This window comes from Plecotus auritus (assembly GCF_963455305.1).
Source record: "Plecotus auritus genome assembly, chromosome: 2".
Taxonomy (NCBI): Eukaryota; Metazoa; Chordata; class Mammalia; order Chiroptera; family Vespertilionidae; genus Plecotus; species Plecotus auritus.
The window spans coordinates 226,334,902-226,350,091 of NC_137771.1; the positions used below are offsets into that span (position 1 = coordinate 226,334,902).

A 15,190-nucleotide genomic window follows, 5' to 3' on the forward strand; every position below is an offset into this window, starting at 1 on the left:
CCCTGAGTTATACACCGATTTCAGTAGGAACTTAAGGAGACTGATGATCAAACACTGAGTCCTGTCACAGAGCCACAAAGTCAAGCTTCCTTCACAGATCAAGCCTCCAGAGAGCTGTGTGAGGAAAGCGGATTTATCAGAACAACTAGGAAATGTACGGGGTGGGGGTGGGGGGCCGCGGGAAGAGGGATTGGTGGGGGGAGTTCTATACTTGGACTTTAATAAATGAAGAGGCACAGAATTGTGTGGCAAAGATGATGGGAACCTTCTTGATGGCAATGCCTTTTATTCTATTATAATCTTAAGTGAATTCTTTCCAATTGTGTACTCAGCAGAAACCACCCAACTTTAGCCCGTTACATGTAATCTGAGCACAATACGCAGCTACGAAACCATGAAACCCTCTAATCCTTCCGGAATGTTCATTATCCTGAACTGGACACTTACCTGAAACAATCCTCAAAACACCTCGTCATGTAGTCCCAGAGAAAGTCTGTGCTGAGGGAAGTGATCAGCAAGTTCACCGTTTTAACAATCTCAGAGGCATTTCTGTTTTCTTTTATTGTACTGTAAAGGGAGAGGGATACTCAGAAATATATCTATGAGAAACCCTGTCTGACAAGAGCACCATGTCCGAAAAACAAAGTCACTTTAGCATTCACAACTTATTTCTAGAGAGACCGACAAACGTGGTTTAAGATAAAAAGATCCCTCCCTGCTCTTCTATAGAAAAGAGCATGTACAATGCCACCCTAAGCACTCGCTATGTCGACACATTCTCTTAGAAATAAGCTTAAGAGCTTTCGTAAAAAGAAGGTGATGTAGAAAACCAGTTTTAGTCCTACTGTAGGCAATTAGATGCTCTACTGTTGAAATCACATGGCACAACCACTCAGGGGGGACATCTGGCTGACACTTAAATGTGCACCTTCTATGACTCAGAAACTGACTCTAGGGATTTACCCCCCACAAAGCTTTGCACATAGGGTACCACTGCAAGGTAATTAAAAACACTGAAAAGGTGCCTCAGTGGTTGAGCATCGGCCTAGGAACCAGGAGGTCACGGTTCGATTCCCAGTCAGGGCACATGCCCAGATTTCAGGCTTGATTCCCCGTATGAGACGTGCAGGAGGCAGCCGATCAATGATTCTCTCTCATCATTGATGCTTCTATCTATCTCTCCCTCTCCCTCTCCCTTCCTCTCTGAAATCAATAAAAATATACTTTTAGAAATACCAAAAAAGTGGAAAGCACCTAAAAGCCAATCAGTAAGAGAATGGCAAATCAATCAGAATTTCTTACAAAGTGATAAATCTTTCCCGAGAAATCTAAGGAACCATTATAACCCACAGGAGAGAGTAGAGCTACTCACGACTTGCATTAAAAAAAATAAAGGCAACTAGACAGTGTAATTCCATCCTTAAAAGATAGACCTCTCTCTCTCTCTCTCTGTATACACACACGCACACACACACACCAGTGGCCCGGTGCACAAAATTTATGCATGGAGGGGGGTGGTTCCCTGAGTCCAGCCTGCACCCTCTCCAATTGGGGGCCCCTTGGGGGACATCCCTCTCGCAATCTGGGACCGCTCCGCTGGCTCCTAACTGCTCAACTGCCTGACTGCCTAAATGCCCCTAAATGCCTCTGCCTGCCTGCCTGATTGCCCCTAACCTCTCTGCCTGCCGGCCTGCTCGCCCCTAAATGCCCTCCCCTGCTGGCCTGATCTTGCCCCCAACTGCCCTCCCCTGCCAGCCTGATCTCGCCCCCAACTGCCCTCCCCTGCCGGCCTGATCTTGCCCCCAACTGCCCTCCCCTGCCAGCCTGATCTCGCCCCCAACTGTTCTCCCCTGCCAGCCTGATCACCCCATACTGCCTCTGTCTGCTTGATCACCCCTAACTGCCCTCCCTGCTGGCCAATTTGGTTCTGATTGTTCGGTTTCTATGCCAGTCAGCATCAAAAGCTCTGCCTCTTAGGCAGATATTGGCTCCTCACAGTTCACCCAGATTTGGTTCTGATTGGTTGGTTTCTATGCCAGTCAGCGTCTCCAGGCCTATCTCTGGGCCTGATCAGAGAGGTGGGGCTGATCAGCAGCCCCTGGGGAGGCCCAGAGAGAAACAGAGATGCGGCCAGGAGAGAAAGAGAAGCAACGGCTGATCAACAGCTGCCACGGCGGGTGCAGATCAGACCCTGCCTCTCTCTTCAGGCCTCTCTCTGGGCCTGATCTGCAGCCCCCTCAGCAGTCAGTGCTGGGTCGCTGCACCCACCCCAGCAACCCAGCACTGACTGCAGGACTGACTTCTGGTGTTTGGTCAAGCCTTTGGTTGGTCATTACGGACCCTAGATTTTTATATATTAGGATATATATATACACACATATATATTATACATTGAAAATCTAGAAGGAAATTAAAATGTTTTGTTTTTTTCTCTGAAGGGCAGTGGGATTATGGGTAATCTCTTTTTTCTTGATATCTTCGAATACTGTTATATTCTACAATGGGCATGTACTGTTTTCATATTCAGAAAAACAACATACTACTCGGGGAGAAATAAAGCAAATGCTAAGAATTCTTGGTACACTGACAATTAAAAAACCAGAAAAATCTTCCAGTTGATTTAAATTTTCAATATACCCAATGCCAATTCAGGCAGAAGGAAATTATATCAAGAGTAAAGTAATAAGAGGTCGAACTATCTTAAAAAGAACAAAAACAGAAGAAAAAAAGGAAGAAAAACAAAACATAGGGCTGATAGATAACTAGACACTTCAGGTCAACGTATCTGCTGGCTCCCAAATGCTCCCCTCCCCCTGCCCTCAGGGTCCTGGAGCATGTGGCCTGGGAAGCCCGTACCTTGACCCCCAAAACTCCTCATCTCCTGAAGACTCACGTCCCCGGCTCCCCTTCATGGCCACCCGCAACAGCCTCCCCCCTGTAAGTCACTACTGGGTAATCTAGATCCGCCTGCCTCCATTGACAGCTCTTCATACGTGACCAATAAATACAGTCTGTGCTTCCCAGGCTAGGGCAGAGACTAGATGAAACCCCTTTTAGACTCCTCCCCGGATTCAGGTCAGTCACGTCAGTCACTTCACGTGGACCGACTCATTGTTACGATGACCTAGGCTGCGTCTCCTGTCCCAGATCTGCACAATTTATGGTAAACCACAGAGAAGTGAAATCCTGGCTTTGGGGAGGGAGGAAGAGGGTAAAGTGGGAGGCCCAGCCCAGACCTGGTCAGCAGACTCCCACTCTGTGTGTAGCTAAGCTGAAGATCGGAGCCAAGCGCGTCTCTGCAGTAGGAATAAAAGGCCCGGATGACTTCGAGAAACAAATCCCCAACCACCTGAGGCCCTGCAACGAAAAGGAAAATGGCCAGAGAAAGATTAACAACCCATCTGTAAGTCAGTAAATGACACACACGAAACATATAGAGCAAGCATGTCAAACTCGTGGCAGGCGGCCCTCCAGCCGTGAGTTTGACATGCTTGGTATAGAGTAACTCTCTCTATACAGATGATTTATATCATCTAAAATGCTCAGAAACTTAAAGTGTAGCAATGACAACGTTAACTGGGGATGAGCACCCCTGAAAATGGCCAATATTTTTGTAGAGCTTCCTGTGTGCTAGACACTGCTCTAAGCCTTTTACGTCTATTAACGTATTTAATCCTCACAGCAGCTGCACGACCAGGTGCTAAATTGATGTCCTGATTACAGGTAAGAGGACTGAGATGGAGTTCAGGTAACATCAAGCCAGATTCTGCTGGGTGGAGCAGGGCGCATGCATAATGTTTTGTTTTTCTTGTCCTGAGCTCGCTTGTATTTTTAAAAATTTTTATTGAATTTATTTGGTGACATTGGTTAAGTATGCACAATGTTTTATTTATTTTTAAAAAATATATATTTTTATTGATTTCAGAGAGGAAGGGAGAGGGAGAGAGAGATAGAAATATCAATTGAGCCCTAACCGGTTTTGCTCAGTGGACAGAGCATCGGCCTGTGGACTCAAAGGTACCCAGTGGGGAGTGTGCAGGAGGCAGCTGATCGATGTTTCTCTCTCATTGATGTTTCTAACTCTCTATCCCTCTCCCTTCCTCTCTGTAAAAAATCAATAAAATATATTTTTAAAAAAATCAATGGAGAGAATCATGGATCGGCTGCCTCCTGCATGTGCCCTACTGGGGATCAAGCCCGCAACCCGGTCATGTGCCCTGACCGGGAATAGAACCCTGACCTCCTGGTTCATAGGTCGACGCTCAAGCACTGAGCCCTGCTGGTCGGCCCCTACTTTCTTGAAAATAAAACCGAAGCTCATCTGAAGTCTGATGTTTGATGAAGAAGCGTCCTTACAAAGTCAGCGCTGTGAGTGCTTGGCAGGCACCCACGCGGCCACGCACAATAGGAGCTCAAAGGATCTTCCTAACACAACTGTTCAAACCTCCGTGTAAAGCTTTTAAGTGGTGCCCAGATAGGATACCTGAACCCCATAATACGAGTAACGTACTTCAAGATTCTGAAATTCCCAAGGTTAAATTCTCTTTGAAAGGAGTGCTGACTTTCTCTCACCGTGTTTAATTCCCGTTTCTAACAGTACCTATTTCCGGCTTGTCTAGCAGACTGGTGAGGATGCGGAAGGGCCTCAGGTACGCGGCGTGGCGTTCCTCTGCGTCAGCGTCTGAGAACTCCTGGTGCAGCAGCTCAGCCAGACCCTATGTTTTTTAAAGCCACACGTGAGGATACTGTATACAGTGGAGCATGACATGACTGGCTGTTCTCTGGGACAGAAAGGAAACCGGGTGTGCAGCACTGAGGACACAAATGCTCCTGACCGGATGCCAGCAACATGCCCGACGCCTACTTTGAGGTCCCGCAGAGAAATACTCTGCAGCGCATGATCAGGAATTGGGGTCGACTTCCCAGAAATGTTCCTTTACCTCAACTAAAAGGTCCTTGGAATATTTTTCAAAAAAATACGAGGACTGGTCTTCGTAAGAATTTGAGGTTTCGGATTCTGGCATGACGGCATTTCCTTTGATGTCTGAACCTATGAAAGAACAAGCGTCATGAGCTGTGAAGAGATCTGCACACATAGAGAGCATCAGACTGCAAAGGTCTCATGCTATGATACTTCTAAAAATAAAATTCCTCCGACAAACCAGATTCCCAAGACCAAGGCACACGACCGCCCTCCTGACAGTGAGAGAGAGCTAAGGGTCCGACAGACAGAATTCCATCTCAACGGGCATCAATTTGGTTTGTCCCACGAATTCAGCCCAATTGTGTTTGACAGGAGTGATTACCAGGGTCTAATGGAATAAGTATCATTTTTTAAAACCAGTGTTTATTTGGACAGCATCATGTGACATCAAGGCATTCTCATCTGTGCGTCCTTCTGAACCCTGGGCAGGTCTGGGAGGTCCGCAGAGCGAGGAGCAGCATCCTCGTGGGACAAAGAACCTGAGGCTCCTGGGGCTGCGGCAGGACACAGCAGGACCAGCCCCACTAGAGGGAGGTATGCATTTAACAAAATCATCCTTTTGATAAAAATGCTGAGAGAGCCTGTGAGTATTCACAGTGAAATCCTTCACAAGCTTCCATGCAATGACTTCTGAAACTTTCACAACCAGGGGAGAGAGGGAAGAGAGGGTCAAGGGGGCTTTCTGACTGTGGTGTGCTAAGATCTATATGTTGGGGTTAATAACTACTCTGTATGATACCATGTTGGTGGATACATGTCATCAGATGTTTGTTCAAACCCACCGTATGTACTACACCAAAAGCGAGCCCTAATGTGTGCTGCGGACTCTGGGAGATTGCACATGCCAACACAGGCTCATCAACGGTAACAGATGTACCTCCCTGAGGGCACGCTGACGATGGGGAGGTGGTGCCTGTGTGGGAATAGGGAGGGTAAGGGAAACCTCTGTCCCTTCCTCCTAATTTAGCTAGGCGCCTAAAACTGTTCAAGAAAAATTAAGTCTTTTTTTTTTTTTTGCACATTAGCTCAATTTAAAAGTTTTTTTTTATTTTTTTATTTTTAAATAAATCTTTATTCAGATTATTACAATTGTTTCTCCTTTTTCCCCCCATGGCTCCCCTCCACCCGGTTCCCACCCCACCTTCTGCCCTTACCTCCCCACCACTGTCCTCATCCATAGGTGTATGATTTTTGTCCAGTCTCTTCCTAAACCCCCCCATACCCCTTTCCCCCTGAGAATTATCAGTCCACTCCCTTTCTATGCCCGATTCTATTATATTCACCAGATTATTCTGTTCCTCAGGTTTTTAATTCACTTGATTTTTAGGTTCACTTGTTGATAGATATGTATTTGTTGTTCATAATTTTCATCTTTACTTGAAAAATTAAGTCTTTAAAATGGTGAGCGTCTCAGCCTGTGACTTCCTGGACCCTGTCCCTGTGAAACTGCCGACAACAGTCAAGGGCTCCTTTCCTACAAGTTCACAGGCTGTGAGGCACAGCAGCACGCGCCCCGCGCTCCCAGTTACCCAGGTGTCTCCTGAACATCTCCAGGCCACACGCATGTCCATCTGCGCAAAACTGCCTTTCACACGCATTCCACGTCTGTGGTTTTCTCACAGCCCTCACCCTGTGGAACTTCTCTATAGCAACTGGCTTCTACTTGGATAAGGTTTAGCGGCAGTTTTCATGGTATTCCAAGCTTTTTAAAGTGGAATTCAGTTAGCATTTTTAAAATCTTACGTATTATCTCCCTGTTTTTAAAGAAATAGCTGCCAACTAGGCAGAGTGCGGTGGGGACGGCAGGACCCAGGCGCCCAGGGCCACAGGCACAGGTTATGCTCCACAGGGGAGGCCTCAGACACAGGCCACCAGATGAAGTCTCTGCCACCCACCCGCCTGGGAGGCTCCCTGGACTTGCACTTGCTGTGAGCTTCGCAGTACCTAGCAGCCACGCGTACAGCCTTCTGTTTAGAGACATGTCTCTCCGCAGCAGGGTCTGGGCGGCGGCGGCCAGGATGTGCACGACGTCGGGTCTGAGCAGGGGGATGGCTCTCTCCTCGGAATCCTAGCAGGACAGGGAGACGGTCAGGTCAGTGACTGACCTCCTGGCACGCGGCCCTTCCTCACTGGTCTCCAGAGCTTCCCCCTAAAAGACAGTTCTCCAGGAGCCCAGGGACAGAAGCTATTCCATTCCTGCTGTGTGACCAGCATCCTCACAAACGCGAACAAGGGCCTTTTAGAGGCTGAGAGCAAATGGTGATCACAGAGCAGCTGAGACCAACACTGAGGTCGCCCCTGCTTCCTGAGAAACACCGGGGACCTCACCCTAATAACACCGACTCACCAGACAAGTGTACAACGGGAAGAAGAAGAGAACGATTTCCAGGGTATTTCTTTGCACCAGAACATTGGAGTCCAGCAGTGATGCGCATAAAGCCTTCACCTGTAAATGATAAACGATACAGATGTTTCATTCCCAAGGCGTTTAATGTCATTTGCAGGCTACTCTTTGGTCAGAGAAAGGAAGTAACTTTTCTGGGACCTGGAACCTGCCCTGTTAAATCACGAGGAGAACAACAGGTATAGACATGGGAAGCCTGGGTTCGAGTTCTAGACGCTGGGGGCTGTGACGTGGGGAGGCCGGTCAACTGCAGCCCTCACCTGCTCGTCTCATAGCCAGAGGGCTTTGGACCACATGGTCGGGTTCTGAGACCTCAAATTCTATGATTACAGAAAGGAATGTCTTCAGGTTCCAATAGGCACTTTTGGCTAAACTCAAACTCCAAAGACATTGTGTCCAATGGACTCCAAACCCATTCAGTACCTGTTTTGAGCGTCTTTTCTGAGCACAGAAGGTATAGCACAGTTGCATCGTGGATGATAAGAGTATAAGACAAATGTCAATAAAAAGCTACGAGAATTCAACAGAAGAGAGGGAGAGACCTTTATGCTGGAAAAACCATGAAGCTTTGTGGGAAAGCTCACAGGGCAGGAAGCATCTCCATGGAGACCCCTGGAGAAGATGGGCGAGGCAGCGAGTGCAGGAGGGGGGAGCAAACACAGCAGCCCACCCAGTTTCCAGGCCGGGCTGGGCGGTGGCTCTGGGAGTTGGGGGCCCGAAGGGGAGAGGGAGGTATTTGGTGGGTTGGGAGCAGACTGTTAAGAACACTCTAGAGTTTAGACTTTGGGCAACAGAAGCCAGGTATTTTTCACACAGTGTAGACATGAGCAAAGCTGTGCAAACCTCTGAGTGATGGACAAGGAGGGGATGGGCAGGGGATGGGAGGGAGAAACACCAGTTAGAAATTATGCTGTGGTCCGGAAGCGAGACTGCGGAAGTTGCGGCAGGACCGTGAACATGGAGAGAGAGACAGACAGAAGCGGTACCAATGGGCAGGAGAGAAGGGGACGTATTTATGAGGCTCTCCCGGGTGCTAAGTGCAGGGCGTGTCATCAGTCTCTTCAATAACCCTCAGAGGGCCTGTGAGGAAGACCTATTATCCCCACTCTGCACGAGGAAGGGACTCAGGGGAAGTAATTCACACCAAGGCGCTGCCTTTCTCACAGCTGAATTCAATTTCCAACATTTCAAGTTCCAAGTGTGGGTGCACCACTAGGTGGCGCTAGACAGCAGGCCATTAAACACTCAGGTGCTTTTGGGAAAGGCACCAAGACCTGGGACGTTCCTGTTTTCTAAGGTCCTGAGAAGGCCTGTCAGAGCCAGGACAGAGAGCGGTCCTCGAGGGGGAGGAACGGGCACCGGAGGAACCCCGACAGTCTGGGTTGGAGAGCAGCCAGAAGAGATGTGGCTGGGGGGGGACCCAGGCAGCGGCCAGAGGAGGAGCCTCCTGGGCAGGCAGCGGGCAGAGGAGCGAGCGGGTTTTATAAAACAGCAGACTCTGTGCAAGGCTCTCGGGAACTTCACCCCTAACGTCTGCTGAAGAGCAGGGCCTCCTGCAGGACCCCCTGCCTGCGAACGACACGTGTCCGAATATACACACTGCAATGCATGTGTTAGACACAAGCGCCGCCATCCTGGGTTTCCTTGCACCTGAGGACACTCCCACCTCGTCTGGCTCAGCTGCTCATCATGACACACACTCGGACTCCACTGACGTCCCTTTGTGTCCCCAGGGACAGCCCGTGACCGCGTGCCCAGCGGCCCCACACCCCTAGCGAGAAGCCAGCACCCACCGTGAGCTGGTGATCCGTCCCCAGCATGTGCTTCTGCTCCTTGCCGGGCAAGTCCCTGCTGATGTGACCCACCACAAAGAGCGAGGCGGGCAGGCGGATGGCCGGGCTCGCCAGGACACTCCCCCAGAGGGCAGCATAGAACACCTCTTTGCCGACCACCAGGGACAGTCTCAGGAGCAGAGCGTCTGTCCTGTGGACAAGAGATTACAGAGGTTAAGGGCTCGATCCCCACATGCCCACGTCTCACTGCTGCTCCACGAATAGCCCAGCTCGCTCTCCCTGGCCATGGAAATCACTATTCTGAGCTGTGGCTCTCTTGTCTTTCTGTGTTTGTCCACCTGCCACTGTCATTGAATCTGCTAAAACACACACTTCCTGAGAGCTACAGCTTCCTAGCCTACAGGCAGATTGTGACAGGCCACATCACCGTAGCACCGAGGTCACCGCATCACCAGGGTCAAGGTCACCACAGCACCGAGGTCACCCCAGCACCGAGGTCACCACAGCACCCAGGTCACTACAGCACCAGGGTCAAGGTCACCACAGCACCCAGGTCACTGCAGTACCCAGGTCACTGCAGCACTGAGGTCACCACAGCACCCAGCGTCAAGGTCACCGCAGCTATGCAGCTACTGCACAGGCTCTTAACAAAGGAACTCTGGCCAGGAGCAGTGTGCAGGCATCGGGGTTAGAAAGCCAGCGTGAACACTAAGGCCTAACACTGGCCCAAACTCCCATTTCTACGGTTCACTAACCAGCATAAACCAGCAACACGACACTGTGGGTCACCCGCCTGCCTGAGCCCCAGCCTACCTCACCCCCTTGCATTTCCGCCAACACGACACCATGACCCACCACACCCGCCTTGTGTCCTTGGTACAGTGCTTGCTCGTGGTGTTGGCTCAATTCCGGAGAACTTGGAAGAAACAGCCGCCAAACTCTCTCAGACAGACAGGGATACAGTGACAAAAAAATCCTACGCGATCGCCTCAATGACTGTACCCAGACGTACGGCTCAGAGGTTCTAGAACCCTCGCCCAGCATCTCCTCGGAGAGCTGGTACTGAACCACTTCTGGGGGCTGAAGACACTGGGCTTGGCTTCCTGTCCCAGCCCATCTACCCGTGACCAATGCAGCTTTCCTAGCTCTGGGTTCAATGTCAAGAAACCAAGTGTTAGGAAAAAATAGTGAACCCCCATTTCTCAACTAAGAGAACACACAGAAACACCCCAACTACTGACACCCTTCTACCATTCACGCTTACAGGTTTTTTTAAATGCAGGACATTTGGGGAACTGGTGTTCACTGTCAGATAATGGAAAAAGCACTTGCACACACACAGACATACATGCATCCAGTTGGTCAACATGAATGAGCCAGAACCTCTAGGAAGAGCCTGGGTCTAGGAGTCAAGAGACAGAGCCTGGTAAAGGTCCTCTCACTGACCCCTCTGTGACCTTGACCTTTCACCTCACCATGGGCAGCCACTGGGCATGGTAGTCAGGCTTTGAAATGGCAGGGAGCCAGACTGCCTCCTAAGGCAGCAGATCCAAGTGACCCCACCCACTGTACACGTAATTCTCCACCAGAACTGAGAGCTGCACCCGCCCACTCCATGTGACAGCTGGAAATGGTCAGGCTTAAATTCCTGGCGGCCTGTCAAATCCCACACAGATCCCGGTGACTTAAATCACCCTTGGTCACTAGCACACGCCCTCACGCCGTTCTGATTATTTGGTTCCCTTGGCTAGCAGACCCTGGATCGATTCCTTGATTCCACCCCTGCACCCCCCACCCCCTGCCGGGCAGCCCCAACACCAAGGCAAAGGTGGGGTGACTGGCGTGGAATGAGTGGTGGGTGTGTAATCTAATCACATGAAAACTGTTGCCAGCCCAGAGGTTTCTAAGCCTCCCGGTCGGGCTGCACGTGGGCCCTGAAAACGATCACGTGAACAGAGGCTGATCGCTCTATTCATGTGGGAACAGCCTCCCATCAGTTCTCCAGAAAAGCAGGACACCGTGTACACTCAGCAGTCTGAATGGGTCTGCTCTCTCCCCGCCTAAGCAGGGACTGAAACGCCTGCCGTGTCAGCCTCACAAATTTCTCCAAGTGAAATGCGTCCAGCTACCCTGCTGAGCATCGCCTTTTCACGCCCTGCCCAGCAAGGGGACCTGGCCTGGCTTTCTTATTGGCAAGCAGCCTAGTGCGGCAGGAAGGACTCGGGTCTGCCATTCGTGGGTCAGAACCCCGTCGTGTCACTTGGACTGTGAGACCCGGAAACCTTTCCTTCCTCCCCACCCGTAAATGGAGGTGTTCCCAGGAGAACATGGTATTTGGTCAAGCAGAGACCAGACCAGATATGTACACGGTTGGCCCCACTTTCACACCTGCCCCTGCTTCGTACATCTCTGCACTTTCCCCCAGATCCTCACACAAGACACCAGCAGCTTGGCCCACGACAGCCTGAACAGGGGGCGGGGGAGCCTTGGCGCACTGAGACCCACCTGTCGTAGATCTCCGAGCCCTCCTCCAGGCCGGGCAGCAGGCCGATGACGAAGGCCTGGAGACTGGGCAGGAGCAGCCTCTGCAGTGGCAGGAAGTACTTCTCATACAGGCCCAGCAGCACGGGCCGCACCGACATGGCCGCGTGCGCCAGGAGCGGGAACAGCCCACAGCTTTGGGGAGAAGAGAGAGGGGGTGAGTGAGACCCACTGAGAAGTTCCAGATGGGCAGCTGCTGGCGTCTAAGCTGGAGATGCAGACACCTGCCTGTCCTGAGACGGTCGGGACGCACTGCCAGCACAGAGGGGGCCACGGGCCAGCACACACCCACGCCCTTTGAGAGACGTCTGGAGGACAGGCTCCGGGAAATGGCCCTCATCTGGTGACCGCTGCACACTCTCTGAATTCTACAGTTTATCACTCACTGATCTTGTGAACCAAACATGGGTTACCTGGATAATAAAAGGGGGCCCTGGGGAAGCTGGCGTACCTGTACAGGAACAAATCCTTGGCCAGCCATTTGGTGCCCACAATTTTAAAGATGATCTCATAGGTTTCCAGGGCCTTCAGGTGCACCCCACTGGGCAGGGCAGGGTGCAGGCACTGAGCCAGTCTCTTGCTGATGAGGAGCCGTCGTGGCAACAGGGAATACTTCAGGTTGCTCTGAAGAGCCTGGAAACGAGAAACACACGAGGAAGAAGGTGATGATGACAATGGGAGACACCAGCAGGCCCAGGTGGCTATGAGAGGCGAGACAGAACAGGAGAACAGAGCGAATGGACGGAGGGCCTGGAGCACCAGCCAGGCTCCAGCACACGATGCCGGGAATGCCCCTGCAATGCTGGGGAAGAGGCAGGCTCCGGACTCGAGGGCAAGGGAAAACTGTCTCCCTTGTCAGGCCACACGTAAGCACCTGTGCACGGTGAGGCGTGTGCGTCCCTGGGGAAGGCCCAGTCTGCACAGAGCAGGCACACGCATGCCATGTGGGGCGAGGTGACCTCCGACCCTGGGAAGACTGTGCTCCCTGGATGCCCCTGCACCTCTGTCCAGGGAGATGAGTCTGAATTGCCCCTCACAGCCAGGTGGTGCCCAGAAGAGATGGGTGGGGGCCCTCTCAGCTGTGACTCCGGGCACCTTCCGCAGTCAGTCCCTCAGCTGGAAAACAGGACCCTGCTGGCTCCAGGGTTGCATGCCCGCAAGCAGGACCCGGGCCCTATCTGTACTAACGTATCCCTGGTGTGTGCTTATGGGGTGTGAGCGGTCAATGCCGACCATCCAAGTGCTAAGCACCATGGCCGGGTGGGTCCTCATGACTCAGGCTTATAATACTGCGTGTCTGGCACTATGGCGGACGTACTCACACAAATGTTTACTGAAGGCCGACAGGGTGAAGTCCACACTCCTTAAACCAGCCATTCAAAGGCCTCCACAGCACGCCTCCTGCCGCTTCAGCTTCACAGCCTAACAACACAGCCCCTGGCAGTCCCTCGCTGCCCCTCTGCCGAAAGGCCTTCCTTCCCACCCCGATTTCCTCACACGAAACCAGCTCGGCTCCCCTCGTGGAGGCAGAATGGTCCCCTCCCACATTCAGTTTCTCCTCCACTGGCTTCCACGTGCACACCTGCCACCGACTTACAATGCTGTTCCAGCAACTGTCTGCCTAATGGTCTGACTTAGGCGGCCGGCCACTCCAGGACAGGTCTGTCTCCCTCTCTGACATCCTCAGCCCTCTGTGCCTAACGAAGTGGCAGACTCGGGCAACGCCAACTGCACTCTGCCGTGAGTCAGAGCCGCTGGCCCCCGGACCATCTTAGGACACAACAGCTTTATAAACAAACGAAATGATCCCACCTCTAAAATAAACACTGAGGCTTCAAAGGAGGTAAAGGGATGAGAAGGAAAAGAGTATTTTTCATCAGAAGCCTGTAGTCTAACTAAACTCTCGAGTTCAATAAACTACATTTTAAAAAAACTAGTGACCTGGTGCACAGATTCATGCACATTGAAAGGAAATTAATTAGAAGGTGGCCAGCGGGGCGAGACTGGGCCAGACACGCCCTGGAGCCAACCTCCCATGGCCTCTCCCCAGCCTGCCACATCTGGGGTGACGCCGTGGCTTGAAGGGCGTCTGCAGAATTGGCGGCGGGGGGGGAGGGCGCGGGGAGAAGGGCCCCTCCGGCAGGTGGGGTCCCTTGGCCTGGCCTGTGGGGATTGGGCCGAAAGCAGCTCTCAGACATCCCCCAAGGGGTCCCAGAGTGCAAGAGGGCACTCTGCAAAGTTGCTGTTGTACAGGGTGTGGAACGCAAATGCAAGTGTGCAGAAAACCAGATTCAGGGCCAACAGTGCCCCAGCTGCAACACAATCCACGGTCAAAGGTGGAATTGTGCGGCCCCACGAGGAACAGGGCTCCCTCCTCTCTAGTTTCAGGGTGTGTCACCTGAGAACCGCCACTGCCCAGTCACTGCAGCTTGGCAGCTCCTGCGTTAAGCGTCTGCCCCCTGGTGGTCAGTGTGCGTCACAGCTACCGGTTGGACAAACACTTAGCATATTAGTCTTTTATATACATAGATTGATAAACTAGTGTGGCTGAGTTGGTTGATCATCATCCCGGGCAATGAAAGGTTGCCAGTTAAATTCCTGGTTGGGGAATATGCCAGTTTCAGGCTCAATCCCAGATAGGGGGCTTGTAGGATCTATGTTCCATTCTCACATCGATGTTTCTCTCTCTCTCTCCCTTTCCTCTCTCTCTAAAAATCAATAACAAATCCTTAAAAAATAGATAAACTAGAGATTTACATTGAAACATTATTTTTCAGAGTCTAATATCTTAAAACAAAGGTAAAGCCAACAGGATATTTAAATGTGCTTTTATCCAAAGAATCCCAAAGAACAAACAATGGAGGGAGGAGGTGACGGGAAACGCATGCTTTTGGCTTTGCCTCCCACATGCTCCCCCACCCGGGCCGGGGATAGAGCCTGAAAACTGGGCATGTGTCCTGATGGGGAATCGAACCCCTAACCTCTTGGTTCACGGGATGACGCCCAACCAACTGAGCCACACCAGCCGGGGTCCAAATCTGACCTTCGCTCCGTGAGTTCTGAGGCCACCTGAGGTGGAAAGGAGACACCCAAGTGTCTGTTCGCCTCGGGCTGTGCCCACCGCTAAGTCACATTTCTCTGCCCTTCTGAGCCTAGACGCGGCAGCTAGACTCACACAGGCCAGTGAGGTGAGCGGGGTCACCCGTGTCACTTCCAGCACAGGCTTTAGAAGTCATAGTGAATGAAAATTTTTCGCGTCGTAGGACTGGAGTTGGAATCTCCACGGTGGAAATGCGCTCCTGGCCCCGGACTCCCCCAGACTGCGCTCCTGCTCCCAGTGACAGCACACGGAGGAAACAGGGTTGCGGCCCCCCACCCTGAAAGCCAGCATCCCAAAAACACGCTTGACGTGAAATACGGCCCAACCCGGGGTGCCGTTAAGGAAAGGTGCTCTCTCCCGGTAACCCT

The 15,190-nt window shown here is 51.7% G+C and overlaps 1 protein-coding gene across 6 annotated transcripts in view; it reads right to left on the reverse strand.

Moving 5' to 3' along the window:
* Positions 1-15,190, reverse strand: part of DOP1B (DOP1 leucine zipper like protein B) — a 63,987-nt gene that overhangs the window by 35,616 nt on the left and 13,181 nt on the right. For all 6 annotated transcript variants that reach the window (XR_013960045.1, XM_080658286.1, XM_080658285.1 and 3 more), the window contains exons 3-11: positions 12,174-12,355; positions 11,687-11,857; positions 9,182-9,371; positions 7,332-7,430; positions 6,929-7,052; positions 4,941-5,050; positions 4,601-4,715; positions 3,237-3,357; positions 448-567 (exon numbers count right to left, since the gene is read on the reverse strand). Coding sequence is in view for 5 of the 6 variants with exons in the window: in XM_080658286.1 (XP_080514412.1) it covers positions 448-567; positions 3,237-3,357; positions 4,601-4,715; positions 4,941-5,050; positions 6,929-7,052; positions 7,332-7,430; positions 9,182-9,371; positions 11,687-11,857; positions 12,174-12,355 (1,232 nt within the window). In the remaining variant the exon portion in view is untranslated. The remainder of the gene's footprint in view (positions 1-447; positions 568-3,236; positions 3,358-4,600; positions 4,716-4,940; positions 5,051-6,928; positions 7,053-7,331; positions 7,431-9,181; positions 9,372-11,686; positions 11,858-12,173; positions 12,356-15,190) is intronic.